Here is a 21,755-nt window from a genome sequence, read left to right on the forward strand (position 1 = left end):
AAGGGGTATGAGTCCTTCCGAGTCACCTGGTTCAGCCCCCTAAAGTCCACACAGAACCGTGGGTCAGCGCCCAACCTGTTAACAATCACGACAGGTGCGGCCCAGGGGCTCATGGACGGTTCAATTATGCCATCCTCCAGCATTTTCTGGACCTGCTCTTCAATGAGTTGTTTCTTTGCAGGGGAGGTGCGGTATGGGGGGAGGAGGCTAGCCGGAGCCGGTCAGTTAAATTAAACAACAGACCTTTATTCCTTGTCAGCAACATAAGACCATACAAGCCAGGTCTCCACGGCTCTACACTGTCCGTACATACATGTGCGGGGATCGATAGTCGCCGGTGCCAGGCCGTTACGATGGTGAGGTCTATCCTGAGAACAGAACACGAGCAGCATGTAATGGCTGCCACGCTATACTCACACACCCCCTAGGAGACTCCCCCCCTAGTGGTGCTATAACCCAAAAGGTTTGTTACAAGATCTACAGACTTTCAGAGTTTCTAGAGCAGACACAGAGCTCACGTCACAACAGGCTTCAGGCGCCATTTTAGTGACTTTAACAATATATTAAATTTTAATTTCGGTCTAGCTGACATTAGGTTATGTACGCAGCACGCAATTGAACCACATATTTTAGAAGCCAAAGGTTCAAATTAGCTGGGAGCACCTTCACTTAATTATAACAGTGGTTTTGTTAGGAAAACAGTTTTTGTATACCGGATACTAAATTGCGCTGACCTCAACGGCTAACGTATCTAGCTAATCGCTACTGTTAGCACAACATTAACAGCACGCTACAATGACGAGTAACAAAAACAAAACAGTAATAAGGTTTCAATGAAAATGTTTTACCTTTTCCAACACTCCAGAATCCAGAGCTTCAAAGTCCAGCAGGTACTGAAGACTGTTATCCGTTTCGCTGTCACCGTCCGTGAGTTTTTTCCCCCGAAAGGTCAAGGCCCGCCACTCTGTCTGCGCATGCGCATACCAACGACTGACCCCCTCCGTCCGCTCCCGGGAGGTTATAGTATGACGTGTTCTGACATTACTCTCTCCCCGTCATTTATTTGGCTCAAAACACATATTAACAAATTGCTCAGTGATGAACAACTACTCAGATCATTTACCTAAGCAGTGTGCTTTGTCAAAACAAAGTGTGTGTTCATTACACTGACATTCTGTTCTGCAATTGTTATTTACTTGTATTTTATAATTTGACTTTACATACTGCTGGGTGGTTTGTAAAGTTTACAATAACTAGTATTATCATTATGCTATATTTTCAAAAATACATAATAATCTTAAAGGAATGCCTTGGAGTAGAAAATAGTAATGCTTTATTAAAATTTAAAACTAAAGTACAGTATTTGAATGTGTGTATTGTGTCTACTGTTTGTTAACTCACCATATTCATAATGTGTTTGTGGGGTTAGGGGTGTGTGTGTGTGTGGGTGGGGTGGGGGGTGGGGGGTGGGGGGGGTTAGGGTCTTTAGGCTTTGGCCCCCACCCCTGCCACCAGTATATTTTTAAGCAAATATTTCTAACTTTTATTTGAATATTCAGTTTCCTATCTTCTCTTAAAGGGTAATTTCCAGGTATCCCGCCCTCCCCCTTCGCACACACATGCACACAAAGAAAACACAGAGTATAATTCACAGCCTCATTATAGTGAATAAATATTTATGCCATTTACACCACCAAACTTAGACTGCTAAGAATGAAGAACCTTTTGTTCTTTAAAGAACCATTTGTAATAGCTGAAGAACCATCCACAAAATAAAAAAGGTTCTTTGACGTATGATGGTTCTTTAAAGAACCATGAAGACATCTGAAGAACCATTTAAGAACCATAATTTTTCTGAGTGCAGTGGAGGTGGTGAGTGACAGGAGAATGGCGGCTAAGCTGTCATCCCTGTTGGACAACGTCTTCCACCCCATGCAGGAGACTCTGACAGCACTGAGCAGCTCCTTCAGTGACTGCAGCACCCACCTGGGGGGCTCTTCAACTGGTGGGGAAGATTGTCACATCTTGCAGGAGCTTTCCTCTCCTCAGGGGCTCTCTCTGCAGGAGGGGGAGACACAGGAGAGGTGGAGGAAGATCTCAGCCTGGGTGTTTATTGTCTTATGTAGTCTGGAAGAAGAGTGGATGGTGGGGTGGGTGCAGTTTTCTCTGTGGTGGGGTTGGGTGGACTGTCCCGGGCTCTGTGGGGCCGGGAGGCGCTGCTGCGCTGGGCCCCGGTCTGGATGGGCCTGGGCCCCCTTTCCCTGGTGGGTCGCGGAGTATGGGGGTGCCTACTGGGGTCAGCGGGGGAGCTGGCCCCAGGGAGGGGTCACTTGCCCCTCCCTTCCTTCCCTCCCCATCTCCAGCTGCCTCCCTCTTCCCGCTCCGCCACAACCACCCACACATGCAGGACCTTGGAGTAGGGGTATGTCACCAGGGTGCAGAGGAGGCCACCCCCCCCCCCCCCCCCCCCGTCCCCTTCTGGCTGCCTCTGCCTCAATTTTATCCCACAACTTAGACATTCACATTACTCACACTCTCATTACACATACATATAGGATCTTGGGGGTGGGCACGATACACGGAACCCAAAGTACCATCAGGGTGTACACCCCACCCCTGGCGTCGTTGCCCACCTCTCAATGTTAAATACACGTAGACATTGAGGGCCAACAGGAGGGACCATGCGCTTACCTGCTGCTCTCTGGCAGGTAGCTCCATGCCCTCCTGGGTTTTAAATGCACCTTAGAACACACATGCATCAACACTACAATGAGCGGGTGGAGGGAGGTTTGGAGTCTTCTCTCACCCCCATTCTCTGCGACCTGCTGGAGCGGGGGGGCTAGGAGGAGGAGTTGGCCGTCCGACTGCGGTCTGGAGTGTGGGGCCTCCCTGCTGCTGCGGAGTCGGGGCGGTCTGCCTCCCCCCACCGCAGGGAAAAGGGTAACACCACCTGGGTCTGGGTGCAGTTCCCCCCCTCCAGGGGCAAGGGTACCTAGACCCGGGGCTTAGAGTACGCTTGGGGAGTGTGATCGTGTGTACAGCGTCTCTTTATGTCTGTCTCCACGTTGGTTGAGTGTGGAGTAAGTGTATATGAGAGCATGAGGGTGGGGATGGATGTTTGTATATGTGTGTGCCTGTTGGACAACGTCTCCCACCCCATGCAGGAGACTCTGACAGCACTGAGCAGCTCCTTCAGTGACTGCGGCACCCACGGTGTGGGATGGAGAGATTTCACAGGTCTTTCCTCCCCACTGCTGTCAGACTCCATAATAAAGACTTTAACTGATCAAACACACACATCCACACGTGTGCAATAGCAATAACACTAAGTGCAATACTCTTTTCTGACAAAGTTGTATTTTTACTCAGTTGTATACAGCATGTGTATTCTATTTTTATCCTATTGTATATTTTATTCTATTTTATTCTACTGTATATAGTATTTTATTTTATTCTATTCTGTATAGTTGTGTAAAGTATTTTAGTCTTATTGTATTCTATTCTACAGTAAAATATGCTGTGGGGCTGTGTGGACAGTGCAGGGAATGGGAATCTTGTCAAAGTTGAGGGACACATGGATTCCACTTAGTATCAGCAGATTCTGGAGACCAATGTCCAGGAATCAGTGATAAAGCTGAAGCTGCGCCAGGGCTGGATCTTTCAACAAGACAACGACCCGAAACACTGCTCAAAATCCACTAAGACATTCATGCACAGGAACAAGTACAATGTTCTGGAGTGGCCATCTCAGTCCCCAGACCTGAATATTATTGAAAATCTGTGGTGTGAATTAAAGAGAGTTGTCCATGCTCAGAAGCCATCAAACCTGAATGAACTAGAGATGTTTTGTAAGAGATGTTGAATGTTGTGGTTGAATGTTTTGTAAAACATTCAACCACAATTCAGACTCTCATTGGAACCTACAGGAAGCATTTAGAGGCTGTAATTTATGCAAAAGGCAGATCTACTAAATATTGATTTCATGTCTTTTTTTGTGCTGCCCAAATTTATGCACCTGCCTGATTTTGTTTAAACAATTATTGCACACTTTCTGTAAATCCAAAAAACTTCATTTCACTTCTCAAATATCACTGTGTGTGTCTCTGGCCGCTATATCTGTGGGGATGGTGTTCACTCTGTGTTGGAGTGTCCTGATGACATCCAGTTTGTGCTTGAGTTTTTGATAAGTGTATGTGTTGGTTTACTGTACACATCAACTTTTGTCCCCTATTGGTGATGGAAATCTCACAGTTTAGGAAGGCTAACCTGTCATGTTTTCCACATTCTCCTTGGTAAACCTGATGTGTTGGTCCACAAAGTTCATGTGATCAGTGAATACCTGAAACAATGACTTGGGTAGGGTTTTCCTGTTAGTGTCACCTGTCTATGAATGATACTTGATCTCAGTTTCCTGAAAATAGTGTCATTTGAATGCTAGCAAAAGGTATGGTCTTCCCAAGCATACTGATAGGGGAGCCTTGTTGTATGTATGTAATGTCCCCGATCTAATAACACCAGGAATGCACAGAGGACACACACAAATTTGGATTCATAGTTATTATTTAGTTAAGACAAGAAAATACACCGCTGTTCAGGATGAAGCAACAGCATGTATGGGAGGAGGTGGATGAGACTCCGCCTCTGACCTTACACAAGTGCTGCGACAAACCAGGAAATAAGCTGTTCGTCTTTCTCAGTAAAGGGAGACACACAGACGATCAGTGAGTAGCTGTAGCTGCACGAGTGAGTGCAGCGACAGTGGAAAACTCCAACACTGCTGCTTCAAGCTGCTGACGCTCCACACACTGAATGTGAGTTTGAGCAAAAACACGACTCAAAGGAAGTTTCAGTGAAGGTGGTAGAGGAGGGAGGGGAGCCAGGACTGACTGTACTTCCTGTCTGCTGTTTTCAGCTTCACTCACAGACTCAATGGCTTCCAGATCAGAGGAGGATCTCTGCTGTCCGGTCTGTCAGGAGGTCTTCAGAGATCCTGTTATTCTGTCATGTAGCCACAGCTTCTGTAAAGACTGTCTGAAGAGACGGTGGAGAGAGAGACCAACACACGAGTGTCCAGTTTGTAAGGAAATATCAGTGGATGATCCACCTTTAAACCGAGCTTTAAAGAACCTGTGTGAGTCGTTCTTACAGGAGAGAGATCAGAGAGCTTCAGAGGCTCTCTGCAGTCTGCACTCTGAGAAACTCAGACTCTTCTGTCTGGACCATCAGCAGCCAGTGTGTCTCATCTGCAGAGACTCAGAAAATCACACCAATCACAGATTCAGACCCATCGATGAAGCTGCACAACAACACAAGAAGGAACTTCAGGAAACTCTGGAGCCCTTAAAGAAGAAGTTAAAGGTTTGTGAAGAAGTTCAAGTGAAGTTTGATCAAACAGCAGAACACATTAAGGTCCAGGCCCGACACACAGAGAGGCAGATTAAGGAGCAGTTTAAGAAGCTTCAGCAGTTTCTAGCAGAGGAAGAGGAGGCCAGGCTGGCTGCACTGAGGGAGGAAGAGGAGCAGAAGAGTGGGATGATGAAGGAGAAGATGGAGGCTCTGAGCAGAGAGATAGCAGCTCTTTCAGACACAGTCAGAGCCACAGAGGAGGAGCTGAGAGCTGAAGACGTCTCATTCCTGCACAACTACAAGGCTGCAGTGGAAAGAGTCCAGCGCTGCCCCCTGCTGGATGATCCACAGCTGCCCTCAGGAGCTCTGATAGACCAGGCCAAACACCTGGGCAACCTGACCTTCAACATCTGGAACAACATGAAGGACATGGTCTCCTACACTCCTCTCATTCTGGACCCAAACACTGCTCATCCAAACCTCATCCTGTCTGAAGATCTGACCAGTGTGAGAGGAGGAGAGAGGCAGCAGCTTCCTGATAATCCAGAGAGGATTGATTATTACATTTCTGTCCTGGGTTCTAAGGGTTTTAACTCAGGGACTCACAGCTGGGATGTCGAGGTTGGAAATAATACAAGCTGGATGCTTGGTGTGGTAGAAGAGTCTATTCAGAGGAAGGGAAACAAAGAGTTTGGATTTTGGGGTGTGATTTTCAGTTTAGGTAAATACTCAACACGCTCACCATCAGCTCCTTTCACTGCTCTCTCAGTAAAGAAGAAGCTCCAGAGGATCAGAGTGAATCTGGACTGGAATAGAGGAAAGCTGTCGTTCTCTGATCCTGATACTAACACACACATACACACCTTCACACACACTTTCACTCACAGGATGTTTCCATTCATTCAAACTGGTGATGAAGTGAAGGTGTTGCCGGTGACGCTGACGGTGTCAGTGTCAGCGGCACCATTAGCAGATCAGGTCAGTTCAGGATGGTTTTTTTTCTAATGTGCTTTCCTGTCAGTGCTCCATGTAGCCAAAACCCCAAATATTTCAAAGATATTCTTTTTGTCCTTTTTAACATTGTGCTCTAAAGCTTCTGTGACTATAGCTTATTCAGTTCAAAATTTTAAGTTTATTTGTATTGCATGACAGCAGTAAGCTACAGCACAAATGGTAAAATCTGTTTTGGATTGTTTGTTATCTTATATGGGTACATGCTGTATTAATTATTTTTTTGTTCTTTTTGAGTTCCTTGGCCTCCGCTCCAGTCTTTCTGGGTTTGAGTGAAAGAGGAGGTTGAGCTGGTTTACAAGAAGAAGCCAATAAAATGGACTGAACCATGTCTTGCGATCACACAGGGGGGGGGGGGGGGGGGTGGTGTTCTTCTTAAACACACACACACACACACACACACACACACACACACACACACAATTTTTAATAGTTTGGACCTTTGTGTTTTTGGCTTATTGGTCCCTAATAGTGCTGTCCACCTTTTCACATGGAAAATCATTTCACTGTTTCTCACTGAATGACTCCCCAAACTAGATTTGAAATTCTATCAAGTTTCTAATCATTACAAGTGATTCATGTTTCTATTTGATGTGTAAATGGAGATGATTTAGTTTGCTGGGATATGGACTGACATGTGTTGAATGGGAGGAGCAGTTTGTTGTTGTCTTCTTGTCTGTTTATGACAACAATAAATATGTTGTTGAAACAATGATTCATGTTTAACTCCATATATGAAATGTTTCTGATCTTTGAATTCTGTTTGATTAAAGACTTTCTTCATGACACAAATGAGATTTCAGTGTATTAATAGAACTAAATAAGCTCAGAGTTGAAAGGCTGGAGTATTATGTAAAAATTATAAATTGTTCATCAAATTGCCCTGCGACAGACTGGCGACCTGTCCAGGGTGTACCCCGCCTCTCGCCCTATGACAGCTGGGATAAGCTCCAGCACCCCCCACAACCCTGAAAAGGATAAGCGAAAGCGAATGGATGGATGGCTGTTTATAAAATAAATAAAGCTGTGTGTTATTGTTTTAATATATACACGATGCAAATTTGCTCATAAATGGGTTGGCGCTTCATGTTTTCAGAGTCAAGAGCTTCATTCAGTGTTAATGTTTGGATTTGAAATATTGCCAGTAGACATAGAGTGCAGAGGGTTTTTCAGCATGCTTACACATACACCAGTGATGGCTTTTTATAAGTCTCTGGGTCACAGAGTCCAAACAAGATGTCCTGAACTGGGCCTTAGAATAAACTGAAGGATAACATTTGATAGTCAAGGCTACACAGGGTGTGTTTTTGTGTCCATGTTTCTCTTATTTCAGGAAAAGGAACAGGAACTGCCAAAGCAAATTAAATCTTTCTAAACCACAAATATTTCTTCTTAAATATTTGAACACAACAACAGTCAAATAGTGAAAAATAGGAAGTAAGCATGGTGCTACTGGAGTCGTGTGTGTCAAGACTGATTTCAGCAGGAATGGAGAGAGGGAGGAGGACGGGGCTATGGCCCCCCCACACTCCCTAGCAGATCATTACATGGAGAAACCTTTGGAATGCAAGCATGCTGATCCACACAGGTATGCACACATGGGTATTCACAGACGCGGACTAAAGCTTTCTTGGCTGCTGCCTCAAAGCACACTGTGCGCTGTCTATCTTGCGTGCTGCACAATATCGTTTATTACTTAGTAAATACTGATATCTATGACTAACTAGTTTATTGTGATGGTGCTTTGTTTTCTCTATTATTATGTTGCTCTTTGTTGTTTGCTGTCTCCTCTGTTTGTTTTTGTTTGCTTGTTTGGTTTTTTTTTTTTCTCCATACAGGTGACCCAGGAGTTTTTTTTTTTTTTGTCTCTCTTCCCCCCCCCCTTCTCACCGTCTCTTCTCCCCTTTGGTTTTCTTTCTTTCTCTCCCCCTCTCTCTCTCATTCATTCCCCCTGTCCTATTTATTAAAAAAAAAAAAAAAAAAAAAAAAAAATGACAAAGGATGAACTGAAGCTCTGCCATCACGTAATGTCGCATACTGCTGTTTCTGATGTCATTTAGAAAAAAAAAAAAAAAAAAAAAAAAAAAGGAATGGAGAGAGGGGAGAGTAGAGTGAACAGGCATTGTTTAGAAGGGTTCAGCAAATCTGAGCTGGCAGCAATCGCTTCAGAGTGTCAGGTCAGAACACTTGCAACTTTTCAGATGCAAGAGGAACAAACTGCCAGAGTCCAGGAATAAAGTTGTCATTCTTTATATTTCAAGAATGGGCCCCATGGGTGGGCAAGAGTGTGGGGTGTGAGTGTGTGTGGTTTGGTCTTATGAATGCACACACATTGTCGGTTGTGCGGCTGCCGTTTGTCTCTAAACTGAAGCTGCATGTGTGCACATGAGCCAGCTTCAAACTTGGCAGTTTTGTGTCTGGATTAATGCAGGAAGATGTTAAATATTTGAAATACTGTATTTGTGTTTCTGATAATATCTGTGAATACTGGATTACTAAAGATCAGAAAGAACTGCGTTTTTCCACATTATTACTTCTGTTTTTATTTGCCAACTTCAGAAATTATTTTTGAGAATAATAAAAGAAATGTTTGAAAAGAAAAAAATGTAAACAGTCATGGATAAATAATATATGATGACAAGATTATATTTCTAAAGGAAAAAGCTGCTGTAATGAGAAAAAAAAACATTTGGTTCTGAGCACAATTATCTGTAGTTTGTTTTCATTGAGGAACACTTCTGCATTGCAGAGACAACCTTGTTTGTCCTGACAACTCCTGTGTGAATGTAGATGAACATCAAAGTGTCAGATAGAGATAGACCACATGTAGCTGTAAAAAATATTACTTATACTCACTGTAGAGGATCCACAGGGACACCTGATGACAATGTTTAGAATCAGCAGCTTATTTAAACCATTTACTAGCCACCAACATGAGGTCATGACCTGAAATAGTTTTCCAAAAGTCTTGATGGAGTTCCCAGAGATGCTGAGCACTTGTTGGTCCTTTTGCCTTCACTCTGCGGTCAATCACATCCCAAACCATCTCAACTGGATTTAGGTCAGGTGATTGTGGAGGTCAGGCCATCTGGACAATAAGTCTCACTATCTGTTTAACAGATAGGTTATGAAGTTACAATTCCCCACTGTTTGTGTTTGTATGTGTGTAGAACATATTTGTGATGCTATCCGTTATGTATATATGTGTATATGTGAAGCGCATTGAGGGTCTCGAAAAGCGCTTCACATATACATATAAATCACACCCACATATAAATGGAATCCATCATTATTGTTATTATTATTATTATGACACAAAAGTGACATTACTAAAACATGTTATCAATACATAAAATAAAGAAATATCAATCACAATCCCCAACAGTGTCACCAGCAATGCACCTCCACACCATCACACCTCCTCCTCCATGCTTCACAGTGGGAACTTTGGTGTTAAGTGATGTGGTTGAAAAGTTTGAGTGCGCCTAACTTTTGTGATGGTGCGCCTAAGAAAAAAAGTTAGGTGTACCAGTGCAACCATGGAAAAACGTTAGTCTAGAGCTCTGCGTCTGCTTGTTGCTTTTTCTTAGTAGTGGTTTCTTAGCAGTTGTTTGACCATAAAGGCCTGATTCACAGTCTCCTCTGAACAATTGATGTAGAGATGTGTCTGCTACTGGAACTCTGTGTGCCATTTACCTGGGCTCTAATCAGAGGTGCTCTTACCTTGTGATTTCTGAGCCTGGTCACTTGGTTGAAATTATCCTCAGCAGCAGAGTTGACTCTTGGTCTTTCTTTCCTGGGGCGGTCCTCATGTGAGCCAGTTTTTGTGGTAGCACTTGTTAGCATGGTTTTTGTGACTGCATTTGGAGACACATTCAAAGTTTTAACAATATTCCGGACTGACTGACCTTCAGTTCTTAAAGTAATGGTGGACTGTAGTTTCTCTCTCGCTTGGGGCAGGGATAGCTCAATAGGTAGAGTAGCTGCCTCATGATTGGAAGGTTATGGGTACAACCCTACTGAACAGCTATCCTGAGGTACCCCTGAGCAAGGTACCATCCCTACACACTGCTCCCCGGGCGATGCATTGGTGGCTGCCCACTGCTTCACTAGGCGAATGGGTTAAATGCAGAGGAGCAATTTCCCTACGGGGACTATCACATACAAATTATTATCTCTTTACTTAGCTGATTGGTTCTTGCCATAATATGAATCCTAAGACTTGTCAAATAGGCCTGTTAGCTGTGTACCAACCTGACTTCTGTGCAATACAACTCATGGTTCCAACCCCATTAAGAAGGCAAGAAATTCCACAAATAAAGCCTGACAAGGCCCACCTGTGTAGGGAAAACCATTTCAGGTGACTACATCATGAAGGTCACTGAGACAAGGTGAAGGGGTTCAGGAATCTAAATATATATATATATAACATATAACATCGACTAACAGGTGTGATGAGATGAGTGAGTGCACTTCCTGTCAGGAGAATAATGGTAGTTCAAGCCAGAATGATACACAGGATAAAGCTCAGACCTTTGTTAACCGTGTAGATTAAGTTTTGGTTGGAGGTGGAGACAACGCTCAGCAGCAGCTAGCTTCAAAGTAAAACAGGAAACTCACAAACTGTTTTACAAACACAAACTCAGGGACACGAACAGAACATGAGGGGGGAGAATACAGGTTGGAGTAATAAACCACTGAACACCAGAATCAAACCCTGAGAACTAATACAAAATCAGAAGAAACTAGAAAATAATAACAATAAACTCAAAGCAATGGGTCACTGACCCAGGACCATGACACATAGTGGGCAACAGAGCATTTACTTTCAGCTTCTCTGACCTTCACATACTGACCTGTTCACTATGATCATAACACCTCTATTCATTTATATTTTGTAGTGCTCATTATTCATTTTTCATTGTTTTTACTGCTTTAAAGAGAGTGCAATGTTTTACAACTTTAATGTAACACCATCCACTCATTTTGACGCTATGTGGCACCTAAAAGATGAAGGTAGCTGATGTCCACAGCTGTGCAAACACATGAGTGAGAATGAAAGAGACATAGGAGAGTTCACCTATAACATGAGGAGACATGTTACAGCAGAATGTGAGCACAGAAATGGATGATTCTGTCTTCCAGCAAGAATCAGAGGACATGCATGAGTGGACGGAACAACTTTTCCTAATCTATGACTAATGATTTGACCATTTCTGTATTTGATTTGATTTGATTTGATATTTTGGAAGGGTTGGGTCGGGACTGCTATCACTCAATGCCTCTAGATCAAAAAGTGTATAATTCCCATTTAACATGTGTGTATGTGTGGCAACGCAAGGGAGTGATGATGAGAGGGTAAAAAGGGAAAGCAATCATGATGCACGCACACTAGGGTGGTGGTGTGGTGACTGCAAGCTCAAAAGCTTTACTGTTACAAGGAAAAACCTGAAAGCACCACCCATATTACTTACGGCTTGTATATTGTACATTTTATATATATATGTTTTTCTCTATGTTAATACTGTCCATATGTACATAGCGCTGCAGAAGTGTACCCCCCCAAGCATGTTTACACTGAGTAGGAGATGCTCTGTATCTCATTGTACAACTGTATAGTGACAATAAAGGCATTCTGTTCTATTCTATTCTATTATATTCAGTCACACCCACTTTAGGCTTTCAGCTTTGAATAAGGGAAACAAAAGTTTTGAATATATCCAAAACATGAAGACAGTCGTCCTCTTCACCCTCTGTAGTTACTGTAGAAACACACTGGTGATATACAACAAAAGAATAAACCGAATCTCCAGTTTAAAGCAAACAAACTATCCAGTAGTGTGGATTGTGCTATAGAATTAAAAATTCAGTGCCTTCAAAACACATTAACAAATTAACATTAACAACATTATTTTTCAAGGGACCTTAAAACCCGAGCAATAAACAAAGATTAATGCTAACTAGTACCCATCACGTTATAGAGCTGGGCACTCCCTTAACCACACGCAAAGCAGAATAAACAAAGTGGAAAAAAAGGGAAGGGCAAAGCAGTAGCTCTTCTGTAACACAGCCCAGAGTAGCAGTAGTGGCTCCGCTGAAAGAAAATATTAAGTGCAAACCAGGTATCTAGAATGTGCAATAAATTGTGCAAAGTCCTGTTAAAACATTTACACTGACCATTTCCAGTCAGATGATGGGGGTGTGATTAGGCCTCACTGAAAGTAGAAACCTATATTTAATAGTCTTTTGTGCATTACTGCACGCTTTGGATAGAACTGTTCCCCCTTTGGAAGGCCATGACAGAAACTGTATCCCATGTACTAAACCCATAAATACTCATCAACCTATATTATCTCAGACCAGGGCCAACAGTTTGTATTCTCTGTATTTAAAGGAGCCGTCAGACAATGGAATTTCTAGAAGATAAAGACTTCGAAACATCATCCCTAAAACTACCCAACTTGAAAGAAAGGATGAACCATTGAGGTAAAGATTCTTTCATATGTTGTTCGGCTCAGAGATTATTAAATCTCCGTCAGGGCCGGCGTACAATCGCAGATTATGTAATAGAATTTCGGACCGCAGCTGCAGAGGCAGGCTTGGCCGGGTCAAGCCCTTCAGGGAGTTTACCTCTGTTCACTGAATGAAGCTATGAAAGATCAAATGGCCTCACCTGACAAGCCAGCCACCTTTGAGGCGTTAGCCTCTCTCTCCCTTTGTATTGATAATTGTCTGAGGGAGAGAGAGGGAGAAAAGAGTTATAGTTACCAACGTTCGCATGTGATTCACAAGCCCTGTCTTCTTCTCTCTGTGTCACTAATCATAAACCAGGTCACTCACTTATTTCAGGCGCTTGTTGATTCAGGCTGTGAACATAACCCCTTGATTTGTATCTGGCTAGTCAGTTAAATATACCTCTCCTGCCCCTGGATTGCCCTTTTCTGGCCAGTGCTAATGGTAACCATAGAGAGACACTGCCTTTCTTCATCATCTGTTCATGGTTCAGGGTTCTGGGGTGGCCGCTATTTATCATGACCTCCATCCAAGAGGTTTTCAATAACAGTAAAGCCCTGTCACTTCCACCATTCCACGACTGCACCATAAAACTCCTTCTCAGTGCCAGTCTACCCACCAGTCACCAGTACAATCTGTCAAAACTAGAATGAGTTGCCATGGAAAACTTCAATGGGTGCAGGGTTTGTTTTTGTAGGGGAAAAGGATGACTTGCATTGCCCCTGACTTCCAGGGCCTCAAAGAAAAAAAATACATAAAAAAATACCCCCTTCCACTCATCAGCTCTACATTTCAGCTGCACAATATTCACCAAACTCCACCTCTGAAACGCATACCATTCTGTTCATGGTGTGCCAGAAATAAGGTACAGACTCTGCATCCTGCGTGACTTTTGTAGCCTTTATTCCACACCTCACAGGCCATGGTCAAATATAATATTAGACTTTGTCACTGGTCACCCATTTCCTCTGGGAAAACAACCATGCTTACCTTCATAATCCCAGAAAAGCTCCCCACTGCTCCCTAAACCGCAAAAACACTGGTTGAACAGGTATTCAGGTTACATGGGATACCTATGGAAATAGTGTCAGACAAGAGACTACAGTTTGTTCCACAGGTCTGGAAGAGGTTTTGTACGGCCCTAGGGGCCAAAGCCATATCTCAGTTTGGGATATCTCCCTCAGGCTAATGGTCAGACTGAGCGCTTCAATCAGGAGCTAGAAGCCACGCTCTGCCGCATCACTACCCATATCAGTGCGCTGAATCTTAGCTTTGAATGTCCAGTATATTCTAATCAGTGCAATTTAAGCATTCACTGAACCTACAGTATCTACACCTGTGTGGCAAATGTGTGGTAAAGACACAGATAATGAAATTTAATTATTAATACAATATACATCAAACAAAAGCTGAAAATGATTCAGTTCAGTACTTTTCTCTGTATGCTCTGTGATTATAAAGGCCTTAAATTCTGTGATATATACTGTAAATAATTTTTAAATCAAATCAAATCAATTTTATTGTCACATCACATGTGCAGGTACATTGGTACAGCACATGTGAGTGAAATTCTCGTGTGCGAGCTTCACAAGCAACAGAGTTGTGCAAAATACAAGAACGTAAACAAGCAAAATACAAGAATGGCTAATCTGAAACTAATAAATATATGTACAATATATAATAGTATATGCATTTCTGGATGTGTATACTAAATGTTTTTCTACGTGTGTGTGTGTGTGTGTGTGTGTGTGTGTATACACATTTTTTACAAATTAAATAGAGTAAAAATAAAATAAAATATATAAAAATATACAGAGTTGAGACATGTGCAAAACAGTGGCATTACTGTACAGTGTGTAGTGCATAATGTTGAAGTTCCAGTAGTGAAGCTGAGGTGTCTTTGAAGTGTTCAGCAGTCTGATGGCCTGATGGAAAAAGCTGTCTCTCAGTCTGCTGGTACGGGACCGGATGCTGCAGAACCTCCTTCCTGATGGAAGCAGTCTGAACAGTTTATGGCTGGGGTGACTGGAGTCTTTGATGATCCTCCCCGCTTTCCTCAGGCACCGCTTCCTGTAGATGTCTTGGAGGGAGGGAAGCTCACCTCCAATTATCCGTTCAGAGCACCGCACTACTCGCTGGAGAGCTTTGCGGTTGTAGGCGGTGCTGTTGCCATACCAGGTGGTGATGCATCCAGTGAGGATGCTCTCAATGGCACAGTGATAGAAGGTCCTGAGGATGCGGGGGCTCATGCCGAATCTTTTCAGTCTCCTGAGAAAGAAGAGGCGCTGCTGCGCCTTCTTCACTGTTTTGTTTGTGTGTACTGACCACGTAAGATCCTCAGCCAGATGTACACCAAGGAACCGGAAGCTGCTCACTCTCTCCACAGCAGCGCCGTTGATGGTGATGGGGGTGTGTACTTCTCTGCACCTCCGGAAGTCCACTATCAACTCCTTTGTCTTTGCGACGTTGAGGGTGAGATGGTTGTCTTGACACCAGTGGGTCAGGGCGCTGACCTCCTCCCTGTAAGCCGTCTCATCACCGTTGGTGATAAGACCCACCACTGTAGTGTCGTCCGCAAACTTCACAATGATGTTGGAGTTGTTAGTGGCTGTGCAGTCGTAGGTGTAGAGTGAGTACAGGAGAGGGCTCAGTACACACCCCTGTGGTGCACCAGTGTTCAGTGTGATGGGGGATGAGGTGATGCTGCCCAGTCTGACCACTTGGCGTCTGTCAGACAGGAAGCTAAGGATCCAGCTGCAGAGGGAGCTGCTCAGTCCTAGATCCTGCAGTTTCCTGTCCAGCTTCGAGAGAACGATGGTATTGAATCCTGAGCTGTAATCTACAAACAGCATTCTCACATACGTGTCTCTCTTCTCCAGGTGTGACCTCTGTCACACCTGGAGAAGAGAGACACACCTTTTACAGAGGTCTTAAAGTACTTAAATCACTGCTGATAGTCTGGTTGTTTATATTTTCACGTTTTTGTGTCTGTAGGGCTGTTTGATGACGATTTGGACTCCTCTGGGAGATGAGGACACACCCACATCTGTTCCATACTGCAGCCATGGATGGTGTTACAGGTCAGAGTCAGCTTTGGGCCATCAGATGCACACACTAGAAAACCAGCACCTGGACTTCATGCAGGAGAGAAAGCCTAATCCAGCAACTAATCCAGAAGTTAATCCCTGAGCAAACAGGAAAGGGAAATGGATTTTGAAATGCAGTTTATTTTTTTGCCTGTCCCATTTGGTTCTTTAGCCGTCAGAATTGTTGTCTGAAGACCAACAAGGATACCCAATGGATTTACTTTGCCAAATGGATCATCGTGGCATTGCCGTATTGGTCCATTTGATCGACCTTTGTTTTTATTATTTATTATATTTTATTTTCAGATGTTACAGACGGGACAGACATGAGTGAGGGATAGGAAAGGGAGAGAGAAAGAGGAAGGAAAAGAAAAACAGAAGGGGAGAGGGACCAAGGAGCCCAAGGAGGACCACCGGAGGGGCATCCGTGCTACCCTCATGGGAAGGGCTGAGGATCCCCAGACGAGGCGTCACCCAGTAGCCACCGAGCAGAAGCTAGAGGGGGCTGCACCGGCGTGCCCGCCGGCTCTGCCGGCAGCCAGCTGTGCCAGAGTGAACCGAGCCACAGGCCCAGAGGCCAGAGGCCCGAGGGCCCCCCGCACCCCGGAGGAGGCCTGACCGAGCAACAGGCGCCAGGCCCCGCCAGGTAGCCACCGGGAGTGAGCTGGTACATACCTGAGCGCCCAGCCCCGGACACCAAGAACCACCAATGCACCGACCCCTGAGGGCATCAGTCACCGGCAGGGAGTGTGGTGAGGGGAGATAGGCCTTGGAGGGCCTGGGAGTTCCCAGAGAGGTGGAGTCTAAGACCCGACCTGACATATAGACACAGACAAACAGACCAACGTAAGGACTGACATAAATGGACATGTACACACAATCACACTCCCCAAACATACTCTATACCCCGGGTCCAGGTACCCTCGCCCCCAGAGGGGGAAACAGAACCCAGAGATGTTACCCTTCCCCCCGGGGTGGAGGCAAGCAGACCGTCCCAGGCTCCGCAGCAGCAGGGAGGCCAATCGGACAGCTAACATCTCCTCCCAGCCCCCCCGCCCCGATGGCTAGCAGAGAACGGGGGTGTGTGAAGACCCCATACCTCCCTCCTCCCGCTCATGTGTAGTGTTGCTGCGTGTTGTTCTAAAGTGCATTTAAAACAAGGGAGAGCATGGTGCTGCTGCCAGAGAGCAGCAGGTGTTAGCACGGCCCCTCCCGAGAACCCTCAATGTCTACATGGATTTAAAATTGAGAGGTGGGCACCAGCGCCAGAGGTAGGTTTGAGTACACAGACCGTCCACTGGACACCATTAACGTGCCCACCCTCAAGGCCCTATATATATGTGTGTGTTATGAGAGTGTAAGTAATGTGGATGTCTAAGTTGTGAGATAAAATTGAGGCACAGGTGGCCAGAAGGGGACAGAGGGGGAGGGGGGGGGAATGTCTCCCCTGCACCCTTGTGACACACCCGCACCCCAAGGCCCTACCTCTGTGGGTGAGTGTGGTGGAGCGGGAAGAGGGAGGTAGCCGGGGATGGGGAGGAAAAGAAGGGAGGGGAGGATGCCCCTCCCTAGGGCCAGCTCCCCCGCTGACCCCAGTAGGCACCCCCGTCATCTGGTACCCACCAAGGCAAGGGAGCCCAGGTCCATCCAGAAATGCAGTTTATTTAAGTGCAATTCAAAAATGAATTTACAAATGCAGAATTTATTCTACAATTCATTATTTAAGCACAGAAATCTTTATTTCAATGCGTGTGGCTCTTGTGGTCCTCCATATGACTCAGCAGGTGGGGGTAAACGCAGTTTCTGAGTTTGACTTCGCCTAAGGAATGCAGAAATGGCTCCGCTATGCTCCGGATGGGGGGGCAGGATGCCCGATATCCAGCCCAATCCTGGAGTAAACTAAAAACAATGAGTTGTAAATAAGTCATTTAACAAAAAACGTCTTCATAGGATAATATTTTTTTCTTGATGCAAAAATGTCTATTGTTATTTTGTTAATTACATATGTAACGGATGTAAAGGAGGTATTTGTGATTTAGCACAGGTGTTATTCTAGAAGGGAAACCCTCCTCAAAAACGTACGGAGCAGTGGGGCCGCCAAGGGAATGCACTGAATTAAAAACTGTATAATTAAAATATAATTTATTATACAAACAGTTAAAAATGCAAAAGAAATTAAAACAACCCTGGCTAAGGGGTAACACAATAAAAATCCATAAAACGCAACATTAAAAGTCCAGTGGCATCCGCCACGATATAAAAGTCACAAAGAACTAAAAAATCCAGCGAAGTGGTGTAAAAGGGAAACCCAGCGGAGTCCTCCCTTTCTCCAGCGTTCCGCGTCCCGGTACGCTGGAGAAAGGGAGGAAGCGGCAGTCACTATTCTTTTCAGGCAGTATTCAGTCGTAAGAAGGGGATAAGTCGAAGACTTACCCCAGGTGGGCAGAGCTCTCAACTCCGCCCGCCGCTTCTTTAAAACTGCAAATCGGCACCAGCTGTCTCGTCGCCTCTGCTCTCCCGCAGTGCACAAGCTGGGCTCTTGCTGCTACTGCCGTCCGCCTGTTCGCTCCACGTCCCTAGTCGCTGGTGTTGTATCGTCCTCCTGAACGCCAAGCTCCAACCCTTGGGCTTGCAGGCGCCGCCGCCTGACACCACTCACTCCTGCCCGTCTCTCAAGCCTCCCCTCAAGCCTCTGTGGTCTTCCAGGCCCTCTTATTGGCCCCCGGGACCTCCCAGGTGTGATCAGGTTTATAATCAGGTAGGGGCGGAGTCTTTCCAGGACAAGTCACCAATAAATACCATAAAAACATGCAGTAAAACTCATACAAATAAACCATTGTACAATATTAAAATATTAAAAAGGTAAAACACAGCAAACATAGTAAAAAACCTAGATAACTTGTCCCTTTCTACCCCGTGACATATAATGACTTGATGCTTAATGTTATAGGGATATTATAATGAACATGGTAAGCTGAAAGACAATGTCTAACATATACGGTAATCCTGTTTTTAGATGATACACAAATGTCTTTTACGCAGTTTAAAGTATTGATTGATTAATTTGCAGTGGTTTAGTATTGAATGAAATACCTATTAAGTCCTCTTTATTTTTAATCATGATGTAATTATAATTTTAATCTTAACCATTGGTGCAAATGTTGTGGAAAATAAACACTAGAATTCAGGATTTTTTTCATTATTAAGTGAGGGTGCCAAAGTGATGTAAAATCGATGTCAAATTTGAAGATTATTCTGATATCCAACTCTAACATTGTTTCAATATTAATTGAGGATGTAGAAGTGATGTAAAATGAATGTCAGATTTCAATGTTAATTGAACGGAATTGCCTGATATTGATTTAACATCATGTCAATGTCTTTTTGCTATCTGCACTCTGCTTTCACACTCACATTTTTGGAGATAAAATATCTTTTAGGAGCAGGCCTACGCCTCCAAACACTATCTACACAAAGATATCTGTATATGATCCCCCAGTTATACAAGCTGTTTGTTCTCTTTTTCCTGCCCCACCCTTCTTCCGCTTTTGAATCCTTTCACTTCTTCACTTCTTATTAGTACATCGAGATCTACCAGGCCCCCCACCAGTCCCCTCCAAGGCTTTTCCCAAGTCGTAGCTCAGTTCATGTCTAAGAGATTCACCTTTGTCTGCTAAAATTGTTGTCAAACCTAAAATGAGGATGTGGGCCGAGCTAGGTGAAATAAGTGGAAATTTAATGAAGCTCCGCCTTCTCACGTCACTCACCTGAGAGAAATGAGAAAACAGGCTGTTCCTCTTTCTCAGTACAGAGAGACGCACAGACGATCAGACTGAGCTCAGACCAAACTAGCAGCTTCCTCTGAGTGAGTCCAGCTACAGGAGAGAAAAGGGGAAAACTCCAACACTGCTGCTTCAAGCTGCTGACGCTCCACACACTGAATGTGAGTTTGAGCAAAAACACGGCTCAAAGGAATTTTCAGTGAAGGTGGTAGAGGAGGGAGGGGAGCCAGGACTGACTGTACTGCCTCTCTCCTGTTTTCAGCTTCACTCACAGACTCAATGGCTTCAAGATCAGAGGAGGATCTCTGCTGTCCGGTCTGTCAGCAGGTCTTCAGAGATCCTGTTATTCTGTCATGTAGCCACAGCTTCTGTAAAGACTGTCTGAAGAGATGGTGGAGAAAAAAACAGATATGTGAGTGTCCAGTTTGTAAGAACATATCTTCAAAGGATGATCCACCTTTAAACCAAGCTTTAAAGAACCTGTGTGAGTCGTTCTTACAGGAGAGAGATCAGAGAGCTTCAGAGGCTCTCTGCAGTCTGCACTCTGAGAAACTCAAACTCTTCTGTCTGGACCATCAGCAGCCAGTGTGTGTCGTCTGCAGAGACTCAGAAAAACACACCAATCACAGATTCAGACCCATCGATGAAGTTGCACAACAACACAAGAAGAAACTTCAGGGAACTCTGGAGCCCTTAAATAAGAAGTTAAAGGTTTGTGAAGAAGATCAAGTAAAGTTTGATCAAACAGCAGAACACATTAAGGTCCAGGCCCGACACACAGAGAGGCAGATTAAGGAGCAGTTTAAGAAGCTTCACCAGTTTCTAGCAGATGAAGAGGAGGCCAGGCTGGCTGCACTAAGGGAGGAAGAGGAGCAGAAGAGTGGGATGATGAAGGAGAAGATGGAGGCTCTGAGCAGAGAGATAGCAGCTCTTTCAGACACAGTCAGAGCCACAGAGGAGGAGCTGAGAGCTGAAGATGTCTCATTCCTGCACAACTACAAGGCTGCAGTGGAAAGAGTCCAGCACTGCCCCCTGCTGGATGATCCACAGCTGCCCTCAGGAGCTCTGATAGACCAGGCCAAACACCTGGGCAACCTGACCTTCAACATCTGGAACAACATGAAGGACATGGTCTCCTACACTCCTCTCATTCTGGACCCAAACACTGCTCATCCACAACTCATCCTGTCTGAAGATCTGACCAGTGTGAGAGGAGGAGAGAGGCAGCAGCTTCCTGATAATCCAGATAGGTTTGATTTGTTCTGCTCTGTCCTGGGCTCTGAGGGCTTTAACTCAGGGACTCACAGCTGGTATGTTGAAGTTGGAGACAGTACACGGTGGTTACTGGGTGTGTTGGCAGAGTCTGTGGAGAGGAAAGGAAACATACAATCTGGATTATGGGAGATATTGTTTGATGGAAGTAAATACTACAAACACTCACCATCAGCTCCTCTCACTGCTCTCTCAGTTCAGAAGAAGTTCCAGAGGATCAGAGTGAATCTGGACTGGAACAGAGGAAAGCTGTCGTTCTCTGATCCTGATACTAACACACACATACACACCTTCACACACACTTTCACTCACAGGATGTTTCCATATATTGAAACTGATGGTAAAGTGAAGGTGTGTCCGTTGAAGGTGTCAGTGTCAGTGCAGCAGATGAGTTGAGGATGATGATGTTTCTAATGTTGTTTCCTGTCAGTGAGTTGACGCTGTTAAACTGCAGCTGTCCTCCTGCTGCCTCGTTGTTCCAAAGCTCTTTGTTTCTCTTTTAGTTTCACTGTTTCTTTCTGTTTCTGCTGTCCACCTTTTCACATGGAAAATCATTTCACTGTTTCTCACTGAATGACTCCCCAAACTAGATTTGAAATTCTATCAAGTTTCTAATCATTACAAGTGATTCATGTTTCTATTTGATGTGTAAATGGAGATGATTTAGTTTGCTGGGATATGGACTGACATGTGTTGAATGGGAGGAGCAGTTTGTTGTTGTCTTCTTGTCTGTTTATGACAACAA

General features: G+C 44.5%; 2 protein-coding genes across 2 annotated transcripts; both read left to right on the forward strand.

Moving 5' to 3' along the window:
- Positions 1-4,926: 4,926 nt before the first annotated feature.
- Positions 4,927-6,696, forward strand: LOC146578399 (nuclear factor 7, brain-like). The gene has a single exon (XM_085259338.1). It carries the CDS (start codon positions 4,930-4,932, stop codon positions 6,349-6,351), a length of 1,422 nt encoding a protein of 473 aa, XP_085115464.1. The 5' UTR covers positions 4,927-4,929; the 3' UTR covers positions 6,352-6,696.
- A 13,321-nt stretch (positions 6,697-20,017) lies between these two features.
- Positions 20,018-21,406, forward strand: LOC146578400 (nuclear factor 7, ovary-like). Its single transcript, XM_085259116.1, has one exon. The coding sequence runs from the start codon at positions 20,018-20,020 to the stop codon at positions 21,404-21,406; it is 1,389 nt and encodes a 462-aa protein (XP_085115242.1).
- The last annotated feature ends 349 nt before the right edge of the window (positions 21,407-21,755 follow it).

The sequence above is a fragment of the Mchenga conophoros genome, linkage group LG3 (genome assembly GCF_057382185.1).
Source record: "Mchenga conophoros isolate Kocher_MC1m ecotype Shallow Benthic linkage group LG3, M_conophoros_male_GT1.1, whole genome shotgun sequence".
NCBI classification, from domain to species: Eukaryota; Metazoa; Chordata; class Actinopteri; order Cichliformes; family Cichlidae; genus Mchenga; species Mchenga conophoros.

Excerpts from the sequence above, each read along its gene's own strand:
- LOC146578399 (XM_085259338.1), top strand. The coding sequence starts at position 4,930 with ATGGCTTCCAGATCAGAGGAGGATCTCTGCTGTCCGGTCTGTCAGGAG.
- LOC146578400 (XM_085259116.1), top strand. The coding sequence starts at position 20,018 with ATGGCTTCAAGATCAGAGGAGGATCTCTGCTGTCCGGTCTGTCAGCAG.